Here is a 22,733-nt window from a genome sequence, read left to right on the forward strand (position 1 = left end):
AACACATTCAAACAACATACAAATAAACAAGATAACAATACAAAGACATGACAACAAAAATGTTTCCTGTATGTAATACATACAACACAACTGTATACCACAGGAGCGATCTCTAAAATACGGTGGCTCTGAAGTGCAAATCACAACAGCAAATAGAAAAACGCAACAGCAAATCATAAAACACAACGGCAAATAGGAAAACACGACGGCAAATATGAAAACACGACAGCAAATAGGAAAACACGACAGCAAATATGAAAACACGACAGCAAATATGAAAACACGACAGCAAATAGGAAAACACGACAGCAAATATGAAAACACGACAGCAAATATGAAAACACGACAGCAAATATGAAAGCACGACAGCAAACATGAAAAACAAAACGGCATTAACTTCTACCGGAAAAGGTAGGGCCCATCTAGCAGAGGACGGAGCGCTTTTCCGTGTTTTTCACCTCTCCTTCCTGTTAAAAGACAGACAGTCCGTCTGTCCAATCAGGAGGGTCCGTCCTCCACTAGATAGGCCCTACCTTTTCCGGTAGAAGTTAATGCCGTTGTGTTTTCATATTTGCTGTCGTGTTTTCATATTTGCTGTCGTGTTTTCCTATTTGCTGTCGTGTTTTCATATTTGCTGTCGTGTTTTCCTATTTGCTGTCGTGTTTTCATATTTGCCGTCGTGTTTTCCTATTTGCCGTTGTGTTTTCCTATTTGCCGTCGTGTTTTCCTATTTGCCGTTGTGTTTTATGATTTGCTGTTGCGTTTTTCTATTTGCTGTTGTGATTTGCACTTCAGGGCCACCATACTAAAAAATACAATCTACATTAAATGTGCAAATTAAGCCGACTTATTGCACATGGAACTCAGGGGTACAGGGGTACTCTAAATCTGCGACCTGAGGGGAGTGTTACGATTTCAGAGTGAAGGGGGTGGTTTGTGCAGTCTAATATAGACCTGGTCTTGCGGAGTGCTGGTCGTCTCGTGCTGCATTCACTTGCAATCAGATATTAGAAATTCGCTCGCTTTATTTAGGGTGGAAATTGCCACCTAATGCCACCCCGGTTGATCCACCCCTGTATGGGACACTGTATGATGACATTAAAGTCAGCCATTGACATTGTTGATTCAGTCACCGAAGGACAAAATTAGTGGTGACAGTGTTTGCTTGTCTGTGTGGGTTTCATCCTGCCTTTTTGTGTGTGTTTGACGGAAGCAGAGTGTGGCGACCCTCTGGCCTGTTTGGCTGTGACTTGTTGGTTTCTTGCAGGTTCATGGACTGTCCACTTGGGCTGACTCTCTCAATGTGTCCCCATTTCATCAGTTAATTTAAGTTCATTTTTGGTGTCTCTCCCTTTATGTGCCATGGCGCTTCAAAACATTTATGACAAGAAACAGATGACAAAGAAGAGACAAAAAAAGAAGACAGAGTAGTTGTAATATGTACATCAACATATCCACATCTATGCTTTTATCCTGTACGTGTATCAAAGTGTCTATGTTTGCTTTTATACAGTCCTACCATCCATGAGAACTGGCCCTGATGGATTCTGTGGAGCAGAACATCTTAACCTCCTCGCCCAAAGCCTCGGACCTGATGAGGTAGGACAAAAATCCAGACATCAGTCATCAGTCAGTGAATGCTTACATAAAAACACTTAAGCACACTCTGCCTTGCTTTCTTTCTCGGCCCTCACCCTCAAAAGTCCTCCTTTGCAATGCCATTTATAGATAATTAACTCCTAACCCAGAAACATGTATTGACAGTGTGTCTGATTCATCTGTAAATATAACTGACCTTATTCACGAGCACATTGATTCGTTTGGTCACTTTTATTTAGTTTGTTGAGTCACCAAGAGCAACTCACAGGATTTAGGATGCTCTGAAAGGAACAGAAAGGATGTGTAAGATACAGAAAACACAGAAAGCTGAAAGATGAGCTGGTTCTTTACAGGCCTAAACTTCATTTACACTATAAAGTGGCTGCTACAGATTTAAACCCACCAGAAAACCTCGACATCAATTACAAAACTAGGTATGATGGAATAAACATCTGCCAAATCTATTTAGCTAATCTCCCCCTTGGGTACTCTATTTATTGTTAACCTTTGACCAACTGGGTGGTGGTCCCAGTGTTCATTATCAACAATGGATGTCGGGACATTGGTATGGATCCATTTTTAACAACATGCCTGCTGGTGGAGGTCATTTCCACTGTTTGGTCATGAAATGGTCTGAACAGATGTTGTTCCCAGTGGAGCGTATATGTTGTGTTCCTGTGGCTACACATCCCGTTTCCCACTGGGACGTGCGGCATTCCAGTTATAAAGACATCATGTTTTGATATATACACATCAGCAGCGCTTCATGAACTTACACCTACAAAGACAAATATTCACTAATTCTCAGGAGAGGTTCAAGTACATGCTAGGGACGACCATTAGCTGACCCAGTAGAGTGTGCGCCCCATGTAGGCTGAGTCCTTAGCAGCGGCCGAGGTTCAAATCCAACCCATGGCCATTTGCTGCATGTTGCCCCCTCTCTTTCTCCCCTTTCCTGTCTTTAAGCTCTCCTATCAATTAAAGGCTCTAACCCCCCATGGTGTTTTAGCAGGATTCAGATCTGCCTTCTTCACTGTGTCCCGTTAAGAATCTCTTCAGGTGTAATTCCTACTTTATCATGTCTCTGCAATTTCACCCACAGGAGGCGCCAGTGAGCCGGATGAGGAGAACAGTTGATGAGTCAAAGACCAGCTGCCTTCTCCACCTCCATGCTGACCACCTCTACTACAAGAGGTTCAAGTCTGTTGAGGCTGTTGTGGCTCAGGTGACCGGTTGAAAATCTTTTGTCTTTAAACATCATTTATCTTGTTTCCACTTTGACAAGTCATGATGTTTCATATGTGATGTACACTTTCTTAACAGGCTTGTAGACATTCTGTGCGCTATTTTTCTCAACACAAAGAAAAGGCTCAAGCCAGCGTGTCATCCCCTTCAGAGTGAGGCACTGAGATGATGCCGATACCTAAGCATACCAGAGTACACAATGTACTCTGGAGCATTTCCAGTGTAATGGAACATCCAGCGTCAAAACACAACAGGATGTCCTCGGCTTCTGAGCTGAGGGTGCTTTGTTTACAAACCCAACCCATGTGTGTGGGTTTGTGAGTGGACCCAAGTGCAGAACACAGACAGGATGCAAAAAAAGTTTAACAGGTTTATTGTAATGTTATTTTAAAGGAGATGGGTTGGAAAAGGGGGACGACGGGCACCTGGGTAGCTCACCTGGTAGAGTGTGTGCCCATATACAGAGGCTCAGTCCTCAACGCAGTGGTCGCGGGTTCGATTCTGACCTGCGGCCCTTTGCTGTATGTCGTTACCCCTCTCTTTCCCCTTTCATGTCTAAAGCTGTCCTATCTAACAAAGCCCTAAAATGCCAGAAAAAAAATCTTTCAAAAAAGAAAAGGGGGATGACTGGAGAGCGTGAAGGTGGCGTGGCAGGCAGAGGAAGCAGGAGAGTGATTGTCAGCAGGCAGACTGGTAGATAAGCAGACAGGCAAACAGGAATCTCGGAGCAAAGAGAACAAACAAGCATTTACTTGGTTAACAAGCACACAAGGAAAAAATACACCTCAAAGATTCTACAGCTTGGCCTGAGGGTAGCTACTACTGTGACTGGAACAACAGTCTGGCGCAGAGTGGGAGAAGAGTCAGGGTTGATATGCTGGAGAGGTGATGAGCATATTGCTGGCAGGCAGGGACCAGGTGAGCAGCAAAATTGTAATAAGACACACACACACACACACACACACACACACAGAGGCAAACTGGGTACATGGAAGACACAAGAGGAGGGGGGAACACAGGGAAACACAAGCATGAGACGGGGGCACAGCCAAATGTCCTTGTGAAATATTTTAGGATTTCTATGTTAATCTCCAATCATGGCTGAACCTTTTCTTTTCTTTTTTTAGACATGTTCCTCTAATGACTAACGTATACTAAGGAAATTAAGGAAAACAATTTGTTTTGAGGTAGTTCATTATTTATCGTTGAGATATTCAACAAAACCAAGTAAAGGACCAAGCTGTTGCTGCTGTGAGGCTGAATAAAGAGCCACGTGCCAGGGCCCGCACAGACGCACACAGCTGTCACATGGCAGCAGTAGGGAGGAAGTTCAGAACCTTCCTCCCTTTCTGAGAATATGATTGCACCAGAAACAATTCCAGGATTTAAAAAATGAGGTGGCAAGGGGGGGGACCAAGAACCAATCAGGAGGGACCACCCCTTTAGACACGTTCCTGAGTGGCACATGCATTGCAGACAGTTTTGCCAAATAAGGTTCTGTGCCAGCCAGGTGTAAAGACCTGGCACAGAGCCACCAGTCCACATGGTTGAACAAGCAGGACCAGTCACCTTCTGTTCTTCAGCTGCACCTAGCAGCTCCAGTATGTACCTTCAGTATAAAGTAACGACTCTATAAGATGCAAAGTTGATGAAGAAGAATGCATTTTTGATTTCCTGGATTAAACTGATCTTGTTTTTAGTGTTGGCTGAACTGCGGTGAACTTAGATTTGAGTGACTGGGTTAAAAGCTGCTTGCCTGCTGGCGCGCCTGCATTGCCTCAGTGCATTAAGAAAGATAACAAGTGATTCAAGTGTGTGTCTGTGTTTCTGTCTGAACAAAGCGCTCCTCTTTGGGGTCAGAGGTCACATGAGATGCTTCCTTAGGAGTCCTTCCTAGTTTAGCTACACACTGATGTGGGAATCCATTGACCTAAGTTGAAAATAAACAACTTTGTAACTTCCCCTTAATTAAAACCAATACATTGTATTTATCTGATTGAAAAAATACATGTTCTCAGGGCTTTTTTTTAATTACATCTCTTTGTGAACAATTATTAAGTAAGTAAATCTGTCCTTAGCTGTTTTTTGTGGCCACACTGTTAATTCTCTCTGGCCTTCGTCCTGCTGTCCGTCCTTCCCCTCACCTCTGAATCTCCACAGATTCTTTCCACCGTAAACACACATGCTTGTTGTTGTTCCTGGTTCAGTGACAAACCTTTTGTTGCACCGGATGAAAATAAACTAAGTGAATGTGCTCTTGAAGTGTAAATAGACAAAATGCTGTCATCAATCACAGGCTTGGCTGGTTTAAGTGTCTCCTACATCCAAGGTGCCAAGGTGCTGCATATGTGCTGTTAAATGAAGAAGAAGATATTATGTTCTTAATTTTTATGTTTTGTCCAGTTGAGTTTTCAAGTTGCAGTGTGTTGAGCTCCAGGGCCTCGTAAACCTCGAGCACCTACACACTAAAATAAACGGGATGTTATCGACCATTTTGTCACATAAATGTATGTTTTTCTCAGGTTGCCTCCTACGTGCGAGCTGTGAATGACATCTACGACAAAGTGGACTTCGATGGAATCAAGCTGATCAACTTCAAAGTGAAATCCCTCCATGTAAGATCCTTCTGCACTCAAACAAGGACACAATTGTGCCAAATCTTAGAGTGACGCACTTCACGTCTTTGATTACTCCAGTAACCAGTAATCCTGGCTTTCACACATTTAATTCTAATTACACAAACATGTCAAGACCATGAGATAATTGGGTTAACGCATCACTCTCAGATGGTGCCTATATGTCTTCTTCTACCAGTGAGAATCAAACAGGGACAGACTGTCAGCCTCAAAATGATTTAAAATGACTAAAATACAATGCTTACTTTCTTAGAGCCAGGGAGGAGCGTGTAATTGTTTGAATCATTGTGTGTCAAGTGAGCTCCTTCGCAGATATTTGATTCAACAGTGTGTTTGCTGGTCTCTCTCCAGGTGATGACGGACGAGGATAAAAAGGATCCTCTGTTCCCTCTTTACATCGGGCCTGAAAAACTGTTGAGTCTGTACTCTGAGAACAACTGGGACAACTTCTGTCTGTCCTATCTGCTAACTGACAGAGACTACAGTGGGTTGCTGGGACTCGCCTGGGAGGGCAAAAATGGTGAGTCAGACTCAATGTGACACACGGAAATCACATTTACAAGTAGCACACATACTGTACAGTGATTTGCATATCTTTCTCAGAGCACATAGGTCAATACAGTGTCCTCAACTGTTTTGGCCAAAGACATGTAGCTAAGGTATTAGGAATACATAGTGACATTACTTTATTTTAGCTTGGAGCACTTTGCCATAAAACAGCAGGTTGATTAAGAAAAGTATTCACACACATTTGATATAATGGCACTCTATGCCTTTGTCAAGACCTCTTTTTGTACAACGGCGGACCCAAAAGTACGACTCAGAGCAGAGAGTACAAAGGTAAGGACCTTTATTGTCCAGATAACAATCCAGGCAAAGGTACAAAATTGGTAAACGTAGTCGAATACAAGCTAGAGGTCTAAGAAACACTGGGAAAACAAACATTAGGAAAAACCGCTGGAGAGTGAGACACACGAGGACGTACTACAACAACCTGGCAACTGAAAAATGACACAAGGTGAGTATATATACACTGGGACCGGGGAAGACGATTACACACAGGTGACACACATTAGGGAAGGGAGGGTAATCACACAGGCGGGAAAGCAGACAAAGACGGGAAGACAAGTGACCTGAAACAGAGACAGACAGTGGTTAACAAAATAAAATAGGAAGTCAGGGAAATAAATAAAACACAAACTAAGAGCGCAAACTGGATGTGACACTTTTGGGTTGGGTTGTGTAGAATCAGCTTGAATTTAACGGCACTGAAATTGACAATAACATTTTTTTTTTTTTGCACAAAGCTTGTGTAAAAACTGTATCAAATGCATACTGCCTGTCTTGTTCAATTAGTAGGGTCAATTAAGGAGATGTACAAACTGCAGTAACAATAAATGCAAGCCTTCCTTGGTTTTCCTGGATCATGTGATGTTGTAGCACACAGAGTTGCCGGAATATAACAGCCCCTAATGCAGTCCTTCTATACAAGCAGTGTTTTGGTTTGGGAGACCAAAAGCAAAATGTGAGTGAACTCCTCAATTAACAATCCCCAGTGGTAGGCAACGCTACCTTACCCTCTGCTGTTATAGGCTGAAATCATTTGGAAATGGTTATGGACATTTTTCATTACTTTCTTTTCATTTTATTTATATTATTTACAGACAAAATCGTTGTTGTTGGAGAAAGTTGGACACATATGTTGGGAATTGTTGTAGTAGGAGGTTCTTTTTCATTTAGACCCAGCTTTTGATTGGCTAAACTGGGGGGCGTGAGAGCAGACCACCACAATGACATGTGGTTAAGGAGCAATGAACCTTTGACACTCACACACACAAAGACACATAGGACACACACACCACTCCCAGATGTCTTAGTGAGGATTGCTGACTGCATTCCATGCAGCATGATAGCCATGGTGACATCTCAAGTGAGGCGGACACACACACACACACACACACACACACACACACACACACACACACACACACACACACACACACACACACATTGTGGATTCATAGTGACAGTGACATTGTTGTGACTTTTCAATCTCATGTGACTGCCGCTAAGAATGAGTAAAGTATTAAACGTGGATAATGTTTGACCTCCAGGAACAGATACGCTCAACCTCAGTGTCTACATAACCCACTTCCACCAGTTTATTACTGGTCTTGGGAAATAGAAGGCCCATTAACCATGGAACCATAACCTCAAAGACCCCAATTACACTCCATCTACAGCAGGGTGCACCGTGCACGCACATGCTCAGACACAGCCGCCATCAATCACTTGGACCGCTTTCTCTAACCTCTCTATATTTAAGATTTAGATTTAGATATAATATTTAGATATATATTTAAGATTTAGATTTAGAGATAATATTTAGATTTAACATTTAACATGTATATATAAATTTGACATTTAGATTTAACATTTAACATTTAGATTTAACATTTAACATTTAGATTTAGATTTAACATTTAGATTTAACATTTAACATTTAGATTTAGATTTAACATTTAGATTTATATATAACATTTAGATTTAACATTTAGATATAATATATATATATAATTTCTGTCTCAAATGTGAGGAAAATGCGCTAAATGTGAGGAAAGTGAGCTAAATGTTGAAAATGTATCAGCTAAAAAATTGTAACCGAACTTTTACATTCGGCACCCCATATGTGTCTAAGTGTGTGTGCTTGTTTACTCCTGATGATGAGTGTGTTCATTATGTGCAAGTGATCTGGAGGCTCGCTCGTTTCTTTTGACCGTGTTTGTACAAGAGGGAGGAGGGGATAAAATCGTAGCACCTCTTTGCTCACCCTGCCAAAAACCACAGCACTGTCTTCCAAAGTAAGCTCTTTCTAGGAAACCCAGCTCCTTGAATAGCCCACTGGGGGGAGGGGGCGAGGGACTTTATGTCAAAAGCTAGGAATGCTGGAGAAATGCATCCAGAATTTGTGATTAAAATGGCTGGGGGGGGTCTTTCCTGACAGTTGCCAGATATAAAACTGCTCTCCTTATACTTTTAGCAGTAAGGAGAACAGTTTATGACAGTTTAATGTTTTCCCCTGAAGCTAAAATAATTTTAATGTGCTTTCTCATTTCTGACAAAAGCCATCATGTGATGTCAAACACCAAGGGATAAAATAAGAGACTCAGGTTATTGTATTGTCACAGGCAGCCTCCTTCACCTGACATGTGACGGTAGTATACCTCCTGCCTGCGCTCCTATTCCCTACAGTACCCTCATTGTTTCTACAACAGCACAGATAAAGGGCACTTTGGTTTTTGTTTATCAACCTCTAACTGTCCCTCGTTCCTGGACGTCACACTTACGCCCACTGTGTAACAAAAACATGCTGGTTGAAGATCCAGATGCCCACGACTGGTTCCCATAGTCCTCAATGACACCTAGTGAACTCAGACTTCTCTGAAAACAGGCGCTGAATTTCTTTAACAGATGTACACCTGACGAGCCATACCCCCTTAAAATGGTAGTACATTGTGTAAGAGGTGTTACATAAAATTCATGTGACTGCATGGGAACTGCTGAACCATACAAGGTCACAAATGGGAGAACCAATGAAGAGAGAGGATGGACACATGGCGATTACGCCCACTGATTGAAAGAGTTGGTGGTGGAAATAAGTGCTGAGAAAATAATGCTGGACGAGGAAGAGCATGAATAGACACGGCAGTGGATGTTGTTAGGTAGTAATTGGTCAGTTTCTTAGGCTTCAATTAGAGGTACAGGTGGTTAGCATCTTCTCAGGTTCAGTATTTGATAGATGTGTCACCCATATGTGCTGTACAATAAGAATGATTGACCCCATTTAAGTGTGAGATGTCATGAATGATCTTTTTTTTTAATAACACAAAAATTAACAACAGAACAAATACATGACAGATCAGGTCTAATCATCAATGAACAACCGGCTTTAAAAATAAATCTTTTCCCTAACAAGATAATCAGATTAGTAATATATCATGAATGGTCTTTGCGGTCTTTTTAAACTACCTGAACTTTACTCAAATCCATGAGCAGTCTCTCCAAGGAACCTTAACATAGGTGACCAGTTTGATCAGTAGGACCAATAAAAGCAGTCCTCTGGCTGGCCAGCTGAAATATGATGTCACAACCTAGACATCCATCCATGTGAATGTGGCCAGCTGTTTGTAATTGTGGGAATGGCTTTCAGGGACATTATATAAACCCAAAGGCAGATGGAGACCATTGGAGGCCAAATGGCTTTGCAGGCTTTGATGTGAAACTAAAGAAGCTCAGCAGGTCTGTTGGTCTTTCTGCATCTCCCCGTCCCGGGGCCTCAGAGGTCGATAACGCTTCAGTAGCAAAACATTGTTGGTTTAAGGTATTTCCAGTAGCACAAGGTCAGTTATGCAACCATACTGTATATGAAGTGACAAGTGGGTATGTTTTAATTAAGTCTTTATATTATATACAGTATGTAATTTACTCTATATGACCTTAGTGGAAACTAAACTCCATGTTTATCCTCTCCTCTATGTGCACTTCAGGTAACTGGGGAGGAATATGTTCACAGCAGACCACCCTGCATAAAGGCCAGACCTCCAGCCTGAACACAGGTCTGGTCACAATTCAGAACTACGGACAGTTCCTGCCTCCACGACACGTCCAGCTGACCTTCGCTCATGAGCTCGGCCACAGCCTGGGATCCCCGGTCAGTCGTCATCACCAAGTTTACAAAATACTAACAAAATGTATCTGATACTGAATGAAGAGGGGGCCTTTAAAAGTGGCTCAATCAAACCAAACACACATGCTTACAGTGAATATTGCACCCAATATATCCCATGAATTGGATACGTTTTGTGCTTTACATTCATGTAGACTAATTTGCATGTAATATTTCAAACAAAAATTCTTCAGCACACATAGAGATTACACCATATCCAACAAAAATGTGGTTAAGTATAGACAAGATAGATGTCCGAAATCACTGAGACTGCAAAATGTAGAGTCCGTTTTAGGATGGATTTTCCCTTTAAATTATTGTTCATTCATTGTATATCACCTTTTTTCACAGCAGACATTGAAACGATCCATAGCAGAATATTTACAGGTCTAATTAATACCATTAAAGCTGTGGTAGGCACTTTATTTTTGCCGTCGTTGGGCAACGATTCCATAAAGTACTTACAGAATATTGTAATTCAAGTGGTCTGAATTAGATTTATGCACTTCCTGTGGGCTCTGTATTCAGGCTTTAGATAATCTAGCCATAATAGACTTTGGTCAATCACAGGTCATTTCAGAGAAAGAGAGCGTTCCTATTGGCTGTTCTGCAAATGCATTGCCTGCCCGACAGAGAGGGAGAGGGAGAGCTGCAGTAGGGGGGGGTCTCACTCTACTTCAAATTCTGGCATTTTTTTTGCAATCTACCCACTTCAGCTTTAACTACTGTATGGCTGCATTGTAAAGTGTCAACCCAGTCTCATGGTAGTCCGTGAAATGGTCACGTTATTTAATCTATTGATTCGTGTACACGGACACGTTTATCTAGTTTTTTTCGTGGTGGTCAGCATGTTTTTTTAAACTGATGTATTTCAATGGGAAGCATCTTTCGTGATCACAGCTCAACTACGGTAGCGAGTAGCATGAAATGCCAAAAATCCACACAGGGAGGTTGGTTGGGGTGGTGATTGCGTGGGACGTTTGCTTTCCCCATTCTTCTTTTCCTAAACACAATCGTTCCGTTGTTGTCCCGCGTTCCCCAGAGACCGCGGATCGTGTCCCGGCGTGTGACGTGTCCTTTCCCCGTTCTTCTTTTCCTAAACACAATCGTTCCATTGTTGTCCCGCGTTCCCCAGAGACTGCGGATCGTGTCCCGGCGTGTGACGTGTCCTTTCCCCGTTCTTCTTTTCCTAAACCCAACATCCGTATAGATGCTTCCCATTACATGCTGACCACCACGAAAAAAAACGACATAAACGTGTCCGTGTACACAAATCAATAGATTAAAAATAACGTGACCATTTCACGAACTGCCTTGAGACCTTCTTGAAAGTGTTCCAGTTGCAGGATTCTGCTATTGTGAGAGCTTGTTTAATCGACAGGCTTACTAGGCATTCACATTGAAAGGAGCCATTGGGGTGCCCGGATGGCTCGGTTGGTGGAGCGGTCGCCCATGTGTGGAGGTTTACTCCTCGACACAGCGTGCCCGAGCCTGCGGTCCTTTGCTGCATGTCATTCCCCCTCTCTCTCCCCTTTCATTTCTTCAGCTGTCCTGTCAATAAAGGCCTAAAAATGCCCAAAAATTTATAAAAAAAAGAAAAAGAAAAAAGGAGCCTTTGTTAATATTATTAGTAACACCTGTGATTTTCTACCATAACCATGTATAAAAGGTCTAAGGGCTCAACCAAAGCAATTTTTGGAGCTATGTTTCAGACATTTGTTAAACTTTACGAGTTTTACCCTGAACCCCTTTTGGTGCCCCAGTGAACCAATAATTTAAACACTTGTCTAGTCTATCATAAGACCGTGTGAGTTGCATGCTGAATGATAATTCAACATGAAAAATCCCTGCGATTCAAAAGTTAGACTAAACTTGCATATTCTCACATACATGGCTGTTTGCACTGCACCGGAACAAATTATCTGTGAATGATTCACTTATGTGGGCATGAAAGACCTTGGCCTGTATTAACTGGTTTGTTTCATAGAGACTCAGCCTCACTGGATAATCTGAAATAAGAGAACAGGAGGATCTCTGATTTCTTTCTCGCTCCAGTTATTCTTTGTTTACCTCCTCCAGCATAACAACACACAGCGCATGTATAATGCACCTCTCTATGTGTGATGGCCGCTAACACCTGCAACCTTTCTCCCACTGCCCAAAATGCCAGCAGCATTTTTCACCCCGCCCTCTGCTATTCACACTTCCACAGACCAAAGAGTCCTCTGAAGCGTTCCTGAGCAGATTAGTTCTGCTAGACCCCGCAGGCTTTTTACAAGTGAAACTACCGCAAGTCCTGGTGTCCTGGATCCTGTGACAGGCATGTCTCATTGTTTCCAGACCGGACAGGCTGGAAGAGATCTGAGCATGGGCTTCACCTAATGTGTGTAGCAGGCACGGTGAAGGAAAGAAGAAGGGTGGGCTGTGGTGCAGAGTGAATTCTGGGTATAGTGCTGCTTTGCCCTTTGGCCTACTTCCCTTGCAACCACACATGCACGCACTGGCTTTTAGAGTTGTGTGCTATGGATCAATTTGCTGCTCAGGAGAAGGGTTATATAAATTAATATATGTAAATAGAACTGATTTTCTTCTTTGTTGTCTTGCTCCTTCCTTTCATTTGATTTGGTTCTTTATTGTATTTGCTAAATTTCATGCACTTACTCACTTACTAACCTAAAATTAGGGCAGTAACTAACAATCTCTTTTTTTATTAATATGACTGCCTATAAATGTTTAAAAAAAAAATTGTGACAATTCTAAGAATTTCCCAAACCCAATTTCCAGTCAATAAATCCCAGATATTGAGTTTACTATCGTGTATGATGAATAAAAGCAGCAAATGTTAGTAGTTGGAACCAGATCATGCTTGGCATTGTCACTTGAATTAATCGATTATCAAAATAGTTTATGTTATGACTAATCAATGAATCGACACCTTCTTTTAGCTGTACCCAAAATGTATAACGTGTTTAAACAAACAGAAATAAGGTAAATGCACAAAACTAAATACAGTAGAGGAATTACAAACCACAATACCACAGAAGACTTGACTGAAATCGTTTTCCCCTCCAACGTGAAAAGCTTGACAGTCCCAACATTTGTAATTTTTCTTGATGGGTTGTTTGTCATAAAACTGCATCTAATTAGTTTATGTCTGTGGTATCAGCATTTCTAAAACCACTACAGTTGTCAAGTAAACAAGAAGGGCAGGGAATCTGCAGATTGACAGAGTACAGTACTGATACCGTATTTACCTGTACTTTGCTGTTCTTCCTTTTCTTACTGCTTTCCGCTGTTGTCATTATGACTGCAGCAGTAAATGTAAATCACTATGTGGTACCAAATATTAAATAACAAAAACTAAATAATGTACTATTCGTATGAAACAACTCCAACATCTGCTGTGACATGCAGTTATGTTAATCCCTAGAGCTGAGGATACTGACAGTACTGAAATATATTGAAGACTATAACATTCCTTTCATTAAACTAATCAAGAACAGATGCAGAAAAATACCCACATCAAAACATGTTCCACCCAAATGTGTCCATTTTAATTTCAAGCCCTCTCCTTGGCCTCTTAATTCACCATTGAGTTTGACATCCAGAGAGCACAGGTTCCAGAAAATGTTTCACAAATAATCTCTGTTATGTTCTCGGTGTCCCGCATGTGGAACACTACATTCCTCTGCTGTTTCATGGCCATCAGATTCCAGGGAAATCTTTTGACTGCATAAAGGATTTATTTTTTTATTTGAAAATATAACAAAGATAACTTTAAAAGTCACAAAAAACTGGCTTTTGCCTATTCAGAAAGGGCCTGTAAAATAACTGTCCTTGGCATTCACTGAAACCATTTTTACTGCCTGTGATGATGGCCTATAACGAGGATGGAAACAAATGGTTTAAGCTTGGTTAGATCCTGTGTTTTCCCCTGCTGTTTTCGTGTTTGGTTGAGTACCTTTAATAGAAATGTCCAAATAACTACTTTCTCCTTTTGCTCAGTGTGAAAAACACACCTTTTCAAAAGTTCATTTCTGCTGTTTTGTCTGTGTTCCAGCACGATGAGGGCTCAAACTGCGGAAACCTCGGCTCCAGCAGCGGTAAAGGCAGGTATCTGATGTTCCCTCACGCCACAGACGAGGTGCGTGAAAACAACGATAAGTTGTCGCCCTGCAGCATCAAACACATCAGCAAGACCCTTAAGCTGAAGAAGGATGACTGCTTTGTGGGTAAGGAAGAAAAGATGTTGCTTGCTGAGTCTGCAGCCAAATGTTTACACTGTGCATTAGTCATTGTAAACAGTTATAAATTGTGTGTGTGTATTTACTTGTGTTTGTTTATCTGCATGTCTGTTCCTTCTGGCCAGTCAGTGATCAGCCCATCTGTGGAAACCACATTGTCGAGGAAAACGAGGAGTGTGATGTCGGACACAACGAGGCAGACCTCTGCTGCTTCAGCGCCAAACAGCCTGTAGGAGTCCGGTGTCGCCTCAAGCCTGGGAAAATCTGCAGGTACACAGACCATCAGAGTGTGCACAAAAGCTTCAAGAATGGAAATGTACACATTTCTAACTTAGGTGTATCAGGAGAATTTAGGTGATGCATCTGCATGCAGACTTGTTCTGATCCTGTTCTTATCATTTTTAATTAAAATAGCGGCACACCGCATTCATCTCAACAATTTTGTTGATGATGTATCTTCTCGTTGTGTCTTTGTTTTGTTTATATGTGGCTTTCACGTTTATCTCTGTGTATGATGCTTTCACTCAGTCCGAGTCAGGGCCTGTGCTGCGGTCAGGACTGCGGGTTTAAGTCGGCGGGTCAGACCTGTCATGAGGAGACAGACTGTCAAAGAAAGGTTGTGTGTTCAGGCCTCTCCCCGGTCTGCCCCGAGCCAAGCGCCAAGGAAAACCTCACCGTCTGCAGTCAGGGGACGCGTGTCTGCCTGAACGGGGTGAGGCAGCCACAATATGGTTCAACTACATTGCTTACTAAAACAGACATCCATTTATTTCCATTCATTTTTGGATGATGTGAGGTAATGAAGTGAAAACCTTTAAATTCAATCTGTGTTTAACTACATTATCACACAACAACAATGTGGGAAATTAATTATTCCCAACTGGTCAAATACGGCAGCTTGGTCAGTGGCCCTTAGCACTTGATACCCGCGCACAAGGCATCCTTTTGCGTCGGTATGAGGAGCGGGATCAGGTCCCAGGAAGTGTGCCGGGCTCTGAAGCAAATTGAACATAGCAGCCAAACAGTGGAATCGCAACTCGCGGCCCGTCACGTGACGCACTCTGGCCCAAAAAGACTTTTTTTCCATAGACTTATGGAAACGTCTGTAAATCAGTGGATACATGTTTTGAGCATCAAAACACCCACAGAATGACTTGTTTTAATCCAAATTTGATCCATTCGGTCCAATAACATTTAGAAAGTCGAGAAGAGCCGCATGATTAAATCATTTAATCCCTATTCAAGTTAATGGAGCACTAAACCAGAAGTAGCCGGCTTGGCCTGCTCTATATTTAAACATATTTTCAGGCTAATATAAAGTAAAACATTTTATGAGGTTTACAATAATTAAAATACCATATATCTTGGTTTATTAGTTAGAAATAAGTTCTTGCTATTCATAGGTTATTGTTTATATGCTATTGTGAAACTGATTCAGTGCCATGTGAAGGGTTTCCTGTTTATTTATCAGCTAACATTTTGTTAAAAATCTTCTGGAATCAAGTAGAGGCTTCACTGTTACAACACAGCGTTACTAAGAAAAGACCTCTAATTCATTTAACCACCAGACAACAGTGTGTGACTCCATAAAAGTTTTATCTTGACCAGATTTCCTTTATTGTTAAACGTCCTCTGGTGATAGTCCTCTTAGCAGGAGAGGCGAGGGATTTATTTCAGCTGTGTTTTGGATATATTACTCTCCAGATGGGCAAAGTGTGCTAACCCCTGATTACCTCATCCACAAACATGGAACATAACAACTGGAAAAGTGAAGACATGTTAACATGCAAGAAAAAGGATCCAAAAATGACAGTGGAGTTTCAGTTGTTGTGTTCAAATGAATCATAAATTATTTCAGCTGACTCACTTTCAGCAGAAGGCTCCAATCCTTCTTAGAATCAAATGAACAGAAAACAAGAAAGCTGACTCCCTCTGTACAAATAAACACAAATTTTGGTTCATTTCTTCAAAACACACAAGAACATAAAAGATTAAAACGTCCAGAATGTGTTCCTAGTCTAGATGAATAATATAATAATATATAACTGTTCAGAGGATTGCAAAATAAACAAACAATGCTATAATATTAGGAAACATAAGGAAAAAACATTGTCTGATTAACACCTTAAAGAGTAACTTAAAGAGATTCAGATTTGTGGAAGTGGGGTTGTATGAGGCTACTAGTCCATAGTCACTCAGGTGAATCCGAACTAACCCTTTAACACCAAAGTCACTCAATAACACAAACTAACTAACCCATTGAGGAAGCAGTAGACTAGCAACTCGTTCAGCAAGGTAAAATTACAGTTTTAGGAGTCTGGTGGCTTTGAAGAGAGCATCGATGGATAGGCTTCAGTTCCCCATCAGAAAGGGGAAAATATTCTAAATATAGCCTACACTTAAACTGATATTGATTTTTTTAGCTGTCATCTACTGTAGGTAATATAATACAGTGACTATAGATAAAGTACCTCATACAACCCCGCATCAAAAAAATCCAAACTATCCCTTTAACACTAGGCTAAAAAGCAGTGTTTCACTATATCTCTGGTCCAAAGTTTCAAGTCGGTTTCACCTGCATGTGGTCAGAAGTGTGCTTTGTTGCACCTGTAACCACACCCAACAGTGATGTCATGGTTTAAGCTTAATTTCCTCAGCTTCATCTAGACCCAGGGATGTCTAAACTTAACAATGTGTCTCTCTGTGACTCTGCAGGTCTGTGCGGAGTCCGTGTGTGTGAAGCACAGTCTGCAGCAGTGTAACTGTCCAGGAGACTCCATGAAGGAGAAATGTCACATGTGCTGCCAGCAGCCTGGTAACTAGCCAATATGTCCTCTACTGTACTACTGAGGAATGTGTTTACACTTTGTGTCCCAACATGTCAGCCTGTGTCAATTTGTACTGAGGTTTACTTTTTCCATTACATGCCCTCAAAACTATCACAAGAGACAACATCTGACATAATGGTCAATGTACAAAGTATAACATGAAGTTTGGCATCTGTGTTTCAAAGGCAATTCTTCTCAATCTTTTGAATTACTTTTGTTTTTGTGTTTCTTTTTGCAGAAAAATATACAATCAAAATCAGAATGTTTAAATTATATACATAGTGGCTTTAAGTACATATATGATATGTACGTATTATGGTATAATGTTATTTTCTCTGTACCAATGGCAGATAAGCCTGAGACGTGTGCTAGCACCACCTCCTCCGTGCTATCCCGTCACTTTCAAAAGAAGGCATTGCCGTTGGTTGGCGGAGCTCCGTGCTCAGGGAACCGAGGATACTGCGACAAATTCCATGTGTGTCGTCTGCTGGATGCAGACGGCCCCATCGCAAGACTGAAAAACTCATTTCTCAAATTCGAGGACTTTGATGACATAGCAGAGTGGATGAAGGTGAAGGTTTCCTATGATTAGTTTGATAACACATACATAAGATAACAGCACATGTGAAATGATGGAGGGTGTCACAGTAAAGGTAATAAACAGCTAATATGGATGTTATCACGTGAGTGAAACTAAAGGCCCTGACACACCAACCCGATTATCGGCCGTCGGACAGTCTGGCGAGGTCAGTGACTTGAGTCTGTTCCGTGCCGTCGTCAGTCAGAGGAGCCATCGGCCTTCATTTGGGCCGATTTGACTTGTTGAATCGGAAGGCGGGCAGTCGGACTCAATGGCCAATCTGATTGGTGGAGCGCTAACCCAGAAATGACGAGCGGGATGAGCCTGACTAACGCCTCTTAAACTGACCTTTGTCGATCTGAAATGAAGACAGATTCAGCAACTGCATGGCCTATTTCTCGCTTAAAATGTTTTCAGAAACACGTTTCGGTGAACTATCTTCGTAAAATATGAGATCGTATTCCGAACAAAGCCGCCATTATGGCTGGTTGTAAAATCCGGGAGCAGCCAGACCCATGTGACGCATTCGTCCAATCAGCTGCTGGTTTTCATTTTTTGGGCGACAATACAGATTAGCTGTACGAAGCCATATTACATCTTGCGCATGCGCAGAACGTATGCTCAAGTCGGCGTCGCTTTAGTGTGCTCCGAGGCACTTTTTTGACCAACTCAGGGAGGCAGTCAGTCCGACTGCCTTTTCTGCCGAAGGTCGGCTGTCGGGTTGGTGTGTCAGGGCCTTAAAAGCAACTGCTAAAATCAATCTCTTGAACCAATCTCCTAAAAAAACGTGAAGCGTATGTAACCAATACAACAATTTTATCAAATGATAACATGACATTGTGAAAGGGGGTCGTGATGAACATACAGAGAATTATCACCTGAAACTGCAGCTCCCCTGAAAAGGGTCTATCTCAAGTCTCGCAGACTACACAACGCACCCTCTGAGATAACTTCCTGGATTAACATACTACCAAACCATCAAACATTTAACCATATTTTCCTAAACCTAACCAAGTAGTTTTTGTGCGTAAACCTAACCAAACTGCAACCATTTTGAGGGTGTATCATGTAGTGTCCTTTAGTACTGTGCACCCGCAGATAGACCTACTTGACTCCGCGCGGCTTTACGAGCTTTACACTTAATTTTTTAGCTAAATTTGTTTTGGTTCATTCTGTTTTCAAGCACTGTATGCTACCTACTCAGCACTAAAAAGCAGACAAGTTAGTGACCCTGGCTGCAAATTACATTTGCTGCCGCTAGGGTGCGTCTAGATTTCTAGGCGATGAGCAGGTCCCTCTATAGTTTAAATTGTGCTTTACATTTAAGCTGGCTGCACCAGGCTGTAACAGCTGCTTGTGATAATGCACCTTACAATGAGCAATGTGCATTTAACGTTTGTTAAGCCATACACAGTGTGAATGTAAACCAATCTGTATTTGTTAACAAAGAAAGCTTCACAGTGTTCATCTAATCAGTGTTTCAGTTGGCAGACCCTTTTAAAAGCCTAATCCTAGACTTTAAAGAGTTAAGTTTTACTTTCTTTAAAGCGCCCATATTATGCTCATTTTCAGGTTCATAATTGTATTTTAAGGTTGTACCAGAATAGGTTTACATGGTTTAATTTTCAAAAAACACCATATTTTTGTTGTACTGCACAGCTCTCTCTCACTGCTGCAGATCCTCTTTTCACCTGGTCTCTGTTTTAGCTACAGAGTGAGACCTCTTTTCTTCTTCTTCTTCTGTACTATCTTTGATTGCACTCGCACATGCAGTAGCTCAGATGTAGATAATGTCAGCTAGCTAGCTCCATAGACAGTAAAAGAAAGGCTGTTTCTCCAACTTCAGTCAGTTACAAGGCAGGATTAGCTGGGAGACTTCTAAATGAGGGCACACATGTAAGTAGTTCTTTTGTATATTATGGTGAACTTGTGTGTGTTGTAGCAGTGCTTTGCTATTGAGAACGAGGTAGCATGCTAGCGTTAGCATTAGCGTTAGCATTCTAACGCTACGAGCTAACGTTGCGGTTAGCCAGCTCGTTTCGGGTTGTGACGTCACAAGCCGTGCCGATTTTGAACAGCTCCCCGAAAGACTGAAGGCAGGACACATTCAGAAACCGTATCTCACTCAAAACAGCATGGATGGATTTTTTTCAAAGTTGGTATGCGTGTGGAAGCACCAGAGACACAAAAGAACACCCCAAATCCCAGAAAAAGTGTTTTTTTCATAATATGGGCCCTTTAACTACTTTACTTGTTTCAAAAGAAAGTTAGTGTCTAATTGTACACATGCACACAAAAACATCTGGACATAAAGATGCTCAGCAGATGTCCTGATCAATGGTTTTCTGGTCATCAGGTCAGACACGTTTCAACATAAATTATGTGGTTGAAAAATGATTGATGTGCGCATCCTGTGAGTTGATTTCCTTCTGTAAAATGTTGGCTGCGGACATTGTCTTTGTTAAAATGCAGCAGATGTTTCCCTAAGGTCACATCCTCAGTTCTGTGTGTTTGTTAAACGTCCTGCCCTGATGTTCAGCTGTCTTCGTTGTTTCAGTTGTAGCTGCCTTTATGGTTCAGTTCCTCATGACAGCGTGGAGAATCAGGAACACCCATTTGGGTGAAAGAGCACCTTAAGGATCAGTCATCTGTGTCACTGGAGACAGAAATGACCCCTTATTCAGGAACCATTGTGTTGTTTTACACACCTACAGCACAGTGTGTTGCTGACTTATTTTCTAATTTGGGCCTACTTAAAAATAATTACAGTCAATCATGGAGTATGAAGGTTTTGTTTTGACAAAATATGTGATTATTTTATAATATGATTATTTTTAATATGAGGGTTATTCATCTTTCAAAGAGATCAATGTGAAAATTGTGCTTTATACTGAAAAATCAAACACGGAACCTAAACTTGTTCAATGTTCTTGTGTTGTGCTGCTCACAGATAACAGCACATATTGTATGTGGGTCAACCTTGGGAGTTCATAGAAATGTTGGAACATCCAAACTGACATTTTGAATTTGAGCTTCAATGATTAGTCAATTAATTAGTAATTTGATTGACAGATCTGCAATGATTTGGATGATGATGGAAGTCTTTTTTTTTTTTTTTTAAAGAAATGATAATTAAAAAAACATTCTCTGGTTCCAGCTTCTCTGGTGATGCACAACATTTCTCTGATTAGCATGACAAAAGCCTGGTCAAGAAATACAGTCAACAGTAATCCAAACTCACATATATAAACTCATATTTTTTTCCATCCTCTGCAGGCTCATTGGTGGGCCATCCTGCTGGCTATCCTGACTCTGTCTGGAGTGATGGGCTGCACCGTCTGCCTCTGCAGCCTTAGACTGGACACCACTGACATGGAGTGATCTCTGACTTTTGGTCCCTGTCAACTCAGGGAATAAAATAATTGCCATGACAGCACACACACATTCATTAGGATTCATTTACCTGGGAGTGTCAAGTGTTAAGGTCACATTTTTTCCATCCACAGTGTGTGATCTGTAGGTGACCTGTGAAGACACTCACCACTGCTCAATGCCTCTCAGGCATGCAGTGAGAGGTGTAGTTTTGACTAATTGATATCTTTGTACGCCATTATCCATTTGCCATTTTCTTTTCCTTGTGTCACATGTCTGTTCACATTTCAACAAGCAGCGAGAGTCTCCTGTAATGCATGTGAAAACACTGCTGTTGCTGCCAACTGTGGGCCAGTCAACCCCTCTTTGAGGCCACATAGCATCATACAACTACAGTGAATGAAAGCCACCCGTCCCTGCAAAGACTGATCGGACTCTCGTTGTTTTGCCCTGTTGTTTTTGAACTTTTGGCTAACTTTAGCCTTGTTGACCATCCAGCTTTCCCTCACAGTGAAACGTTATCCACTTTAATATTGTCATAGTGAGAATGAGTGAGATAAACAAGTGGAAAGGTCCTTTGGCCTAAAGCTTACAAAGCTAATAAGTTAATAACGTGACCATAAACATGTTTGTCATCTCAAAGAGTAGTAATTTACTATTTATGATTTGCAGTGGTGATTTGTTTAGTGAGGGAGGTCTAAAGTTTGTATTTGACAGTTATAGATACAAATTACTAAAGGTCAAAATTTTGCATGAAAAAAGCACGTTTGTTTTTTGTCACATTTCAGATGTCCATGAGATGATAGCAGTTTTATCAAAGAGTGATGGTTTCATTGTTGCAGGCCAAATAGGTTATATCATCCAATATTTTACAAAAACAATAAAGATTAGAGAAAGTAAACAAAATGAACGATGGCTTCACATCTTCAAGGACATGATGAAATCACAGAGCTTATTTTGTGTAATTTAACAATTCCCAGAACTTTATTATCAAAAACAAATGTGAGAGTTTAAATTGTTAAAATTGTTTTGATCACACAGTTTTTGTACTGATAATACACAATAAAAAGAATAAAACAACCTTGAGCTGGTAAGTATGAGCGATAGCAATGAACAATTCCATAGACTTAAGCGCTACTTTTGATCCAGTCGGCCACAACATCCTTATTAACAGTCTGCAGAAGTTTGTTGGCCCCTCTGGCTCAGTTTTAGATTGTTTTATGACTTATCTGTCCGGGAGAGAGTATTTTGTCTCCCTTGGTGACCACTCCTCGGCTAAAACTAGCATAACATGTGGGGTTCCTCATGGTTCTATTCTTGGACCTGTGTAGTTTAGTCTTTATATGCTGCCACTGGGAAATATCATCAGAAAACACGGGATTCGTTTTCATAGCTATGCCGAAGATACACAACTCTACATTTCCCAATGACATCTGCCATCTTGATAGTGCATTGATCACATCATCTTTTGCATGACACATAAGTTTTGCAATTGAACAAAGA

At 41.3% G+C, this 22,733-nt stretch overlaps 1 protein-coding gene across 2 annotated transcripts in view; it reads left to right on the top strand.

Moving 5' to 3' along the window:
* The window catches only part of LOC144523468 (disintegrin and metalloproteinase domain-containing protein 10), a 33,653-nt gene extending 11,973 nt beyond the window's left edge, over positions 1 to 21,680 (top strand). For both annotated transcript variants that reach the window (XM_078259031.1, XM_078259032.1), the window contains exons 5-15: positions 1,514 to 1,599; positions 2,702 to 2,824; positions 5,367 to 5,459; positions 5,832 to 6,000; positions 10,028 to 10,191; positions 14,267 to 14,438; positions 14,576 to 14,720; positions 14,979 to 15,162; positions 17,166 to 17,265; positions 17,629 to 17,849; positions 21,135 to 21,680. In XM_078259031.1, the coding sequence (XP_078115157.1) occupies positions 1,514 to 1,599; positions 2,702 to 2,824; positions 5,367 to 5,459; positions 5,832 to 6,000; positions 10,028 to 10,191; positions 14,267 to 14,438; positions 14,576 to 14,720; positions 14,979 to 15,162; positions 17,166 to 17,265; positions 17,629 to 17,849; positions 21,135 to 21,239 (1,562 nt within the window). In that variant the 3' untranslated portion in view covers positions 21,240 to 21,680. The remainder of the gene's footprint in view (positions 1 to 1,513; positions 1,600 to 2,701; positions 2,825 to 5,366; positions 5,460 to 5,831; positions 6,001 to 10,027; positions 10,192 to 14,266; positions 14,439 to 14,575; positions 14,721 to 14,978; positions 15,163 to 17,165; positions 17,266 to 17,628; positions 17,850 to 21,134) is intronic.
* The last annotated feature ends 1,053 nt before the right edge of the window (positions 21,681 to 22,733 follow it).

Source organism: Sander vitreus, chromosome 9 (assembly GCF_031162955.1).
Source record: "Sander vitreus isolate 19-12246 chromosome 9, sanVit1, whole genome shotgun sequence".
Classification (NCBI taxonomy): domain Eukaryota; kingdom Metazoa; phylum Chordata; class Actinopteri; order Perciformes; family Percidae; genus Sander; species Sander vitreus.